At 39.7% G+C, this 11261-nt stretch overlaps 1 protein-coding gene across 1 annotated transcript in view; it reads right to left on the bottom strand.

The window, feature by feature from the left end:
• galnt18a (UDP-N-acetyl-alpha-D-galactosamine:polypeptide N-acetylgalactosaminyltransferase 18a) overlaps positions 1-11261 on the bottom strand; it is a 315711-nt gene that overhangs the window by 102676 nt on the left and 201774 nt on the right. Inside the window, exon 5 of the mRNA XM_050072241.1 lies at positions 2324-2521. Within this exon, the coding sequence (XP_049928198.1) occupies positions 2324-2521 (198 nt within the window). The remainder of the gene's footprint in view (positions 1-2323; positions 2522-11261) is intronic.

The raw sequence follows: 11261 nt of genomic DNA, 5'->3' as shown, positions 1-11261 counted from the left end.
AAAAAAAAAAAAAAAAAAAAGTAAATAAAAAAACGAATATCGAATACCACATTTTCATAACAAATACCTACCCATAGAAACGAATATTTGAATATCCGAATATTTGGGTACAGCCCTAATGTTTACATTACACTGTATGTTTTCTTTGTGCAAATAAACCTTTTTGAACATGCTCTAATTTGCAATGTTCAACATTTCTGGGTGCAAGCCTATTTTANAAAAAAAAAAAAAAAAAAAAGTAAATAAAAAAACGAATATCGAATACCACATTTTCATAACAAATACCTACCCATAGAAACGAATATTTGAATATCCGAATATTTGGGTACAGCCCTAATGTTTACATTACACTGTATGTTTTCTTTGTGCAAATAAACCTTTTTGAACATGCTCTAATTTGCAATGTTCAACATTTCTGGGTGCAAGCCTATTTTATAACATTTTTGACAAATTTTGCTTTCAAAAAGACAGAATCAGCCATTTCAAAAAAATGACATGTCATGGGACATGTCGCCAGAATCCCGTGTGGAAATGACACCTATAGAGCAATGATTGTGACTTCCACATGGGTGTGTGTGTATCTGATTTGGGAGCATACATGAAATGCCTACATCAGAACTGAAAAGGTCTGATTCCATGTGATTGCTGTTTTTCACACTTAAACTGATCTAAGTCAGTTGATCTGAGTTGGGCCACTTTTGCCTGCAGCCTGAACGTAGCCTACGCAACCTTGATCTTTCCTGCCCCGTCTCACTCCTAACACATCAGAGACTGCTGCTTTGTCATTTATTTTTGCCATCAGATACTGATGCAAAAACGCACCTTTTGTAGCGGTATGATATGCACCGAGTGGCAGCCATTACTGGCATGCCACCAGCAACTTCTGAATTTGTCAAATACTGATGCTTTGTCAGTGGATGTCAGCATCAGAAACCAAAACAATGAGACACTCGTGGTGGTATGATACGTACTTAGCAGCGGCTATTTCAGACGCTGCCGGCAACTACTGCATTTGTCAAATACCTCCACTTTATCAGTGGATGTTAAACACCGATGCACACAGACAATCTATGCGCCTGTATGATACACATTGAGCGGTGGCTATTTCTGACACCACTGGCAACTCCCAAACTCATCAAATACTGAACTCATCAAATACCGCCCGTCAGGGGATGTTAGTGTCAGACATCCATGCACACAGACACTGCACACAGACACTGCCATATGATAACCACTTAGCGGCAGCTTTTTCTGACACCGCTGGCAACTACCACTGTATAAAAAGTGAAAAAGTCTGTATAGGATGGGTGGGAGTGGAGGTGGATGAGAAAAACAAACACAGGACTTTCACCTGGGAGCCAGCTGTTTGTTTCCTGTGTGAACCAAAAGTCAATGGAGTTATTTTAATGGCAATGTGGTATGCTGGTATATGTGGCATGCTACAGTAGTAATGAATGTCACGTAACTTCGTACATTTGTAAGAATCTTAATTATTTAAAGCCAATGCATGGTGTTTTTTCTAAATCTAACCACATATTTTTGTTACCTAAACTTATGGAAATAATGTAAAAATGGAACTGTGAAAATGGAAGTGTATTTTGAAAAGACACATTGTATATAACAAGTGTCAGCTGAGATACCATCTGCCAACATTCCAAATTGATGCAGGAGGCTTCCTGACATGTCATGGTTTTGACATTTAGTTCCACTGACAAAGTGGCGGTACTCAAGGAGTTCTGATGAGAATACACTGAAATGTCATATTAGTAGTGTTCTCTGGCCAACGGTGGACAAGACCTAGATCCTTCTATACATATCAGGGTACGTGCAATTACTGTACACACTATATGTCTCATCACATGTGCTGTAATAGTAGGGGTGACATGTACATGCTTTCCACTTAGATCTGTGTAACAGCCCAGTGCTTCTGATAAGACTTCAGCTTTTATGTGTTCCACTTAATGTGCTCTGTCACTGCTCTGCATCCCTGAGGTTTAACATGGGTTAGAATATTGACACTACACTTACCAGAATTTACATACATAATTATTCATGGAGATCAGTTTTCAAGAAATTATAATGTAAAAATAATGAGCTTAGTAAGTGATCTTATCAAACCTTCAACGTGCTTCAAGTGAAATGATTATAAATTAATACTGCACGGGCAGATTATGTTGCTGGTGTCCCTTCTTTCAGAATAAAAAGACATTTTCTTCAATAAAATAAAATGTCTAAAAGGTTTTTTTTTCCTTTGTATGATTTTTGAAGTCAACTTCCTCTTGTAAAGCTTAAAACAAAGTATTTCAGCTCTTCCTGTGTTTACCTGATGGGGGCTGTGTGGTTGCGTTGTGTCCACCAGGACTTTGGTGGGTTGAGGTATCGACACCACAGCTCCCAGTCGAAGCCCTGAGCAGACAGCGGGTACTCTTCAATCTCAAAGCTATCATACTTGATGTTGTCAAAAGAGGGAGACACCACCCGGGTGCGGTCCTCCTTTATTCTCTGCAGAATAGGTTCTGCCCTGCAGGACGACAGAAAAAAGACAAAATATGTTTAAGACATGACAACAAATTAATTCATGAGTCAGTGATACATTGCATATCTGAAGGCAAGCCTGGCTTGTGCCAGTGACCAAATAACCCGCCATGTGCCATGAGGTTCTCATTCAATGGTGCTCAATCCCGATTTGTGCATGGAAGTACGTGACATTACTATTATATTACCTTAAACACTAGACATCTGCTATTAAATGTGTGGCAGCAGGAACTGCCAATGATCTAGGAGGGACATCTCTGTGACTAAGTGTCAATGTATTTCTCACCTAAAGGGTTAATTTCCCAAAGCCTTAATTCTAATAATAATATATTAATGGCTTTCCAAAAGTAAAATAACATAGCCAGTATCTTTTATGTTGCCACTGAGTCAAATGAATATGACTTGTGTAAAAAGGAGTTGTTTATTGTACCAAAGTCAACAAGATTAATCCGCAACTCTGCAGCCCCCCTGAGCTTTTTAGCCTTTCACTTTGGCCAATCATTCTGTTTTACTACACACTCACTCAATGTTACAGTCCCACTGTCAAACACATTGAGATTTAGGCTCTCATTTTTCCTCTTACAAACCTGAAGCTTGTCTGTGTATTTGTTTAGTTTAGTTTATTAAAGAAGGGAGCAAATTAATAAAGACACATGGTATAAAACTGCCATTATTGGCCAAAACACTATTTTTCATCTGTAGTCTCTTGGCCAAGATGTTACACAAGGCTACCTAAAATACAACAAAATGCACAACAAAAACAAAACAACAACAAGAAACAAACAAAAACCTAAAACAAAATGACACAAAAACACAAAAAAGAAAAGGAAATCAACAAGAAATGATTTTAACGTCATTTTTTGTCACAAGAATGTAATGATCGTCAAATGCGTGATTCAGCACTAAAACTTGAGGCATTTGTGTTATTCACGTTATTTCCAAATATATCGATGATTGGGCAAATGTTTTCTTGACTTGCCACTTCACTGACACAGAATGAAGTGATTCATTTACCAAGCAATGTGTTTCCATGGATCATATTTTATCATATATTTTTTTAAGAATGTGGTAGCTCATAAAAGTTATTGAAGAAGAGTGGGAAGCTCTTAAACAGCAACAAGGTTGTTTTAAGTATTTTTATGTAGTTAGCATTGTACAGAACAGCTGTGTCATTTCATTTCATTTCAACTCATTTTCATGAGTTGCAGTGGGTGGTGCCAGCACATAGAGGTTAAATTTATAATTAATGGTCTGGATGTTTTGAAATCTTTTTAAAAATCCCCCCCAATAAAATGAACCAAAAAAAAAAAAAAGCTTTGTGAACAGACGGACAGAGGTAATGACTAGCTGTTGAAGAATGGTGGACAGATCCAGCTATTGGCAGAGATCACAAGGGATTTGTAATGGTTTAATTTGGCAAATTTTAATGGTTAATTCTGGCAATTTGTAATGATTTATTTTGGCAATCTGAAATGGTGTAATTCTGGCAATTTGTGTGCTTAAAAAATTATTATACATGCCTCTCCCTTTTTGCACCACCCCCTCCACCCTCATAAATAACAAACAGTCCTAAATACAGTACATTCTCCTTTTATCTCTTACATTTGTCATAATAGCTGTTGCTCTGTGTTCATGATATGTGTTAACTGGCAGCTGTATGCTCACACATTTGCCATGACAACTTAATAAGGCAGATATATGGTGGTAACTGTGTATCTATCTGCTTCAGACTACTCTGTAAAAACATGATCAAGGTGACAATGTACATATAATTAGGGTCTGGCAATATGGCTAAAAAATAATATTGCAATATTTTTAGGCTATATCCCAATACACAGTATAAATCTTGATATTTTGAAATCTCTAAAGTAATGTAGAGTTCTAAAATACAAAATGATTAAATGAACTTTAGTTACAATACAGTTAAATAAAGGAGCTACAGTCATAATAAAGTACTGTTTTAACAACGTGAAATGAAATACTGTTATAATAAGGTTAAATAAAGTATTTCAATAATCAAACAAATAACAGTGGAACCACTGGTGCTTTTATTTTGAAGCACCTGGCTCATCTCAGGCCAGAAGTGTTTATGCAGTGAACTTGACGCTTCTGGTCAAGAGTCAGATGTTAGCAGTTAGCACACAGTTATACCATTACAGCAACACTGTTAAACATGAGAATTTACTCACTGTGAGCTTAAACAAACTAACCGCTCTCCACTTCATATATTAATAGTACCTGCAAGTCGCACTGGTGCTCCATGGTCGCAAAATGTGACTAAATTGTCGTGGTCTGGGGCCCTGCATAAGAAACACTCTTTCTTTGCTCACGTGATCATTAAATTCATTAAGTTAAACTGTAACCGTGGTGCTGTTAAATGTGATGAGTTATTCATTGTAAGCTGAAAAAAAAGCCCCTCATAGCTCTTAAGTTAAAATATTAATAATATTTGCAAGTCGCATCGGTGTACCATGGTTTCAAAATGTGAGTAAATGAGAAACACGCTGCACCTGCTCACACACTAATGTTTGGGAGAAAGTGACCTGGACAGGCAGAGGAGTGTGTGTGACATATTGTGTTTTTGAGTCTTTCTTTATGTGTGTGTGTCTGTGAGGGGGAGAGAGCGAGAAAATCAAAAAAAAAAAATCAAAATGCCAAATCCAGTCTCACGCTGGTGGCTAAAAAAATGACGTGACCATTTATACTCAATGTTTGCTCTATAGTCATTTTAAATATCGTTCCTGGAACAAGCTGTGATACATCGAGTATATTCAATTTATTACCCCACCCCTACATATGATACAAACTTTTAACAAAATATAAAGCAAAGTCACAGGCCAGCAAAAAAATTGAGTTTATGTCACTTCTCGGGCTCCATACAAATTGTTTCTGTAGTTAACTACACAAAAAAATGGAAAATAAAACATAATCTAACTACTACTAACTACATGAATCACTGTTTAAAAAAATAATGTAGTTGACCTACCAGCAAGCTACTACAATGAGTTGTTAAACTACTAGTTACATGTACTTCACTACATCCCAACACTGATGACAACTACAACAGTAGAGTAAGAGTAAATTTCTTCATCAAAATTACAAGCATAGGGGCATCAGTGGCTAAGTGGATAGAGCAGGTGCCCCATGTATAAGGCCGCAGCGGCCGGGCCTGTGGCCCTTTGCTGCATGTCAAGATGGAAACAAGATGGAGTTGAATGAAGCAGTGGAAGAGTGCTGGTCAGAGCTTCTCAGGAAAGGCAGAGCAGAATTAGTGAGAGTAAAAAGGCACTGGCTGGAATTAAAGGTCCTGGAGAGATCAGAGCACCCTTCTTAGTCTTGTAAGCCATTCCCAGGATTTTGAATTTAATTTTAGAGGACGTACAGGAAGTGGTTGAAGTGGTAGAATTCACAGCTGATGAGAGCAAGGTTGGCTGCAGCTCGAGGAGTTTAGAGAGCCAACAGAGAGTTCTTTTGGAACTCTGGAGTCCAAAGAGGAGACAAGCACAGCCTGGACTACAAACTAAGCTCAGTCCTTGATCAGGTAATACTGGATTTAGGGGATGTTGAATGCAAAGCTGCAGGGCTGTGGATGTGATGATGGCCTTGCACATCGGATGGCTCTTAAGATTCACAGAGGCTTGTTGGCGGGCTGGGCAGTAATCACAGAGGTGATGTTGATACAGAGGTATTGCTGAGGGCAGGGGTGCCGGTTGGGAGGAGCACTTCATGTCATTGAAACTGAGCAGGTGGTTTGATGCTCAACCACAGATAACAGCTTTGTACAGGCAGATATGTTGTTTTGAAGTCTGACCTGTGGTTCTTGGCATTGGATGTCCAAAACAGAGTAATTTTATCTGCCTACTAAACCACTTTGATTCATCCACTGATTTATAGTACAGTTGAAATACTAGATAGATAATACTTGCTGTTTGTATAAATAATTTATGTTTCTCAAATGTGCCCTTTTTTAAAGCCCTTGAAAACCTGGATTTTAAATCTTTAATATTAAAACTTAATAAGCAAACATTAGATTTTTAATAAATGTGTTTAGGTTTTATCCAATCAGAGTTAAACCATCTAACCATTTAAGCATCTAACCCTAACCCTAAATTAGCTAGTCTGCCTTCGGGTTTCCAAAGTGGGTGCTGCAGCATCTTACAGTGCCTTGAGGACAAGCAAAGGGTGCCCTAGGATTTATCATATTATTATTAATCTATTGTTTTTACTATTAATTTCATCACATCAAAAACAACTTGTGACATTTAACCATGATTTAATTTACATTTCAAACATTTCAAAAAAAGAAGAGAAGAAATCAATATCAAAATCACTTTTAAAATATGCAGTAATGCTGCAACTAATGACATGAGAATGTTGTCATAGTAACAAACCATGCTTTCTGGTTGGGGAGTTTCCGGGAGCTGAGCAGCCAGCAAGGAAAGATTTGACTTGCTAAAAAAAGCTAAAACCTGAACACAGTCTGACTGGACTGAAATTAAGTCCACTGACAAAACTAAAGTCAGACTCAACAAAACTCGGCTAACAGTTTAATGGACAGGTTGTGGCTGCTTGTGGAAAACGGATTTTCGTCACTATCTGCATTCTCTGTGGTACTGCAAAATCCCAACACCATGTGTGATTTGGCTCTCTCATCCCTGGTATATGAAAACAAGGCATGCACCTGTCAGTGGAGTTTTTTTTTTTTTTTTCTGTCCTTGTTTGAGTTAATTTGAAGAAAATGACAGTGTCTACATACCCCTGAATGTGGAGCTGTGGACTCTATCATTTTTTTCCTTGGGGATTTCGTGCCCCTGCTCTGTGAACAAGCAGGACTCGTCCCTCTGGACCGTCCATTCTAGCACCAACTCCCGTCAAAGGATCAAAGTATCAACAGACAATGTTTATTGCAATGTTTTTAATCAACATTTGAAACTTTTCAACTAGCTAGTGTACTAGTTAGGGCAGCAAGAGACAAACATCTATGATCTATTGTCCTTTTGATAATCTAAACAAAGAACAAATATTGGCCTTTCTAAAACAAACAATGCTGCTAGCTAGCACTAGTGCACCCTAGAGTTAAAAAAGTGTTCTTGACTACTTCCACCATTGACGAATCATGGATGTATTAAAAGATCTGGATACAGCATTTAAAATGCGGCCCCATTTAATCCTATGAAAGTTGCTCAGTAGTGCATGAAGCCAAAATCACTCTTATTCCACGGCATGAAAATACCCAGATCTTCCATTTTATAGGGCCCATAGAGTGTGTACAGGAAAGTGTGGCCAAGTGGCTAACTTCTGCCAGCCAAAAAGCTAACTTCCAGTTTAGTGCTTTGCTAATTTGAATGGGAGTAAAATAATTTAATCTTGAGGCTCTACTAGACTTTCCAAATGTTATTGGGCCGAAAGGATCAAACTTCAGTGGTGAAACAAGTCATTTCACATTTCAGTTATTTAAAAAAATGCATCCACTGATTTACAGATGTGTCTTTCCTAATGTAAGTCAACGTGAAAGTCTTTTTGGGCCCATGGCATCATGTGACGATGTAATTGGCCACTAAAAAAAAATTGACTTCAAAGCTCAGGTGGTTCCTGGAGGCTTGGGGCATATGTAGAGAACTGGATACATCATTGGAGGCAGGGCCCCGTTCATTCCCATGAAAGTTGCTCAGTGGCGCATGAAGCCTTGTTATCTGTTGGCATCATGGGGCAATTTGAGCAAAAGCACCACTAGTCGCTGTTTGCTCTCAGCAGCTCAGCTTCTGGAGGCTCACCCATGACTCTTGCAGAACTGCTGCAGGCTCAGCCTCTCTCCACTGCATTTCTTCAGCAATATGGTGGCTCAAATTAATACGGCTTAATATCCAACTCAGCCAAAACACTGTAAAATGTATCCTTTTCCATATCCTCTGCACTTATATTTTGGAATGCCATTTTCGCTGCTGGAAATGCAGTCATCTAGATCAGTGGTTCCAAACTGGTACATCCATAGGGTCCAGATTTCACCTTAGTCATTAGTTCAAGGTACACACAGTTTAAGATATTCAGCTTCATACTTGCATTTGGTCTTATCCTTGAGCCAGTTGTTGTGTCTGTTAATTAGCTGTATGTTACTCTACAGCAGGAAACCGCGCTTCCACATAAAACTTGATTCTTTTGCAAGTCACTTGAGGTCCATTCAGAATGGACCCGTGACCCACATTTGGACCACGACCTACCATCTGGGAACCACTGCTCTAGAAACAACAGTAGAAACTATGCAAACAGCAGTAGAAACTCCAGAGACAACAGTAGAAACTCCAGAGACATCAATAGAAACTCTAGAAACATCAGTAAAAACTCTAGAAACATCAGTAGAAACTCTAGAAACGTCAGTAGAAACTCGAGAAACATTAGTAGAAACTCTAGAAACATCAGTAGAAACTCTAGAAACATCAGTAGAAACTCAAGGAACAACAACTCTAGAACAGTGGTTCCCAACTGGTACAGCCAGGGATCCAAATTTCACCTTAGTCATTAGTTCAAGGTCCACACAATTTAATATACTGTATATCAGCATCATACTTACACTGAACAAAAATATAAACGCAACACTTTTGTTTTTGCTCCCATTTTTCACGAGCTGAACTCAAAGATCTAAAACATTTTCTATACACACAAAAGACCATTTCTCACAAATATTGTTCACAAATCTGTCTAAATCTGTGTTAGTGAGCACTTCTCCTTTGCCGAGATAATCCATCCCACCTCACAGGTGTGGCATATCAAGATGCTGATTAGACAGCATGATTATTGCACAGGTGTGCCTTAGGCTGGCCACAATAAAAGGCCACTCTAAAATGTTCAGTTTTATCACACAGCACAATGCCACAGATGTCGCAAGTTTTGAGGGAGCGTGCAATTGGCATGCTGACTGCAGGAATGTCCACCAGAGCTGTTGCCCGTGAATTGAATGTTCATTTCTCTACCATAAGCCGTCTCCAAAGGCGTTTCAGACAATTTGGCAGTACATCCAACCGGCCTCACAACCGCAGACCACGTGTAACCACACCAGCCCAGGACCTCCACATCCAGCATGTTCACCTCCAAGATCGTCTGAGACCAGCCACCCGGACAGCTGCTGCAACAATCGGTTTGCATAACCAAAGAATTTCTGCACAAACTGTCAGAAACCGTCTCAGGGAAGCTCATCTGCATGCTCGTCGTCCTCATCGGGGTCTCGACCTGACTGCAGTTCGTCGTCGTAACCGACTTGAGTGGGCAAATGCTCACATTCGATGGCGTCTGGCACGTTGGAGAGGTGTTCTCTTCACGGATGAATCCCGGTTTTCACTGTTCAGGGCAGATGGCAGACAGCGTGTGTGGCGTCGTGTGGGTGAGCGGTTTGCTGATGTCAACGTTGTGGATCGAGTGGCCCATGGTGGCGGTGGGGTTATGGTATGGGCAGGCGTATGTTATGGACAACGAACACAGGTGCATTTTATTGATGGCATTTTGAATGCACAGAGATACCGTGACGAGATCCTGAGGCCCATTGTTGTGCCATTCATCCACGACCATCACCTCATGTTGCAGCATGATAATGCACGGCCCCATGTTGCAAGGATCTGTACACAATTCCTGGAAGCTGAAAACATCCCAGTTCTTGCATGGCCAGCATACTCACCGGACATGTCACCCATTGAGCATGTTTGGGATGCTCTGGATCGGCGTATACGACAGCGTGTTCCAGTTCCTGCCAATATCCAGCAACTTCGCACAGCCATTGAATAGGAGTGGACCAACATTCCACAGGCCACAATCAACAACCTGATCAGCTCTATGCGAAGGAGATATGTTGCACTGCGTGAGGCAAATGGTGGTTTTATTGTGGCCAGCCTAAGGCACACCTGTGCAATATTCATGCTGTCTAATCAGCATCTTGATATGCCACACCTGTGAGGTGGGATGGATTATCTTGGCAAAGGAGAAGTGCTCACTAACACAGATTTAGACAGATTTGTGAACAATATTTGAGGGAAATGGTCTTTTGTGTGTATAGAAAATGTTTTAGATCTTTGAGTTCAGCTCATGAAAAATGGGAGCAAAATCAAAAGTGTTGCGTTTATATTTTTGTTCAGCGTATATTTGGCCATATCGAGCTAGTTTGCTGTCTCTGTTACATAGTTGTTCATTACTCTACCGTACTTCAACATAAAAGCTCTGTGCCGGAAATTCACTGTCCTTTAAAATAAAGTGTGGTTTTTACAAACTTGACACACCTGTGAGTCACTTGCGGTTCATTCAGAATAGACTCGCAACCCACTTTGTGGACCACAACCTACCAATTGGGAACCACTTATCTAGATTTCACCCCCTGGCTACCTGGAGGCAGATACTGGAAATCTAATCCGAAATAGCCTTTGGTTCTTCCTCTTTCCATTCATGTTGCATCAAATGACATACATGGAAGGAGGAAGGAGCGATTTTGCAGCTGCTAAACTTCTTTTTCTCTGTCAGTTTAGCATGCACTGCGAGTTTATTCCTTCAATTGACTACATTCACCACCAACCTTTTTGGACATCCACGAAAAAGGTGAAGAATTCTCCCTTTAAGGTAAATCAATATTCAGGATTAGGCAACAGTACTGTGACAGATACAGTCAGGTCCATAATTATTTGGACAATGATACAGTTGTCGTCATTTTGGCTCTGTACACCACCACAATGGGTTTTAAATGAAACAAT

Source organism: Epinephelus moara, chromosome 20 (assembly GCF_006386435.1).
Source record: "Epinephelus moara isolate mb chromosome 20, YSFRI_EMoa_1.0, whole genome shotgun sequence".
Classification (NCBI taxonomy): Eukaryota; Metazoa; Chordata; class Actinopteri; order Perciformes; family Serranidae; genus Epinephelus; species Epinephelus moara.
This window is presented reverse-complemented; position numbering and strand designations above follow the sequence as displayed.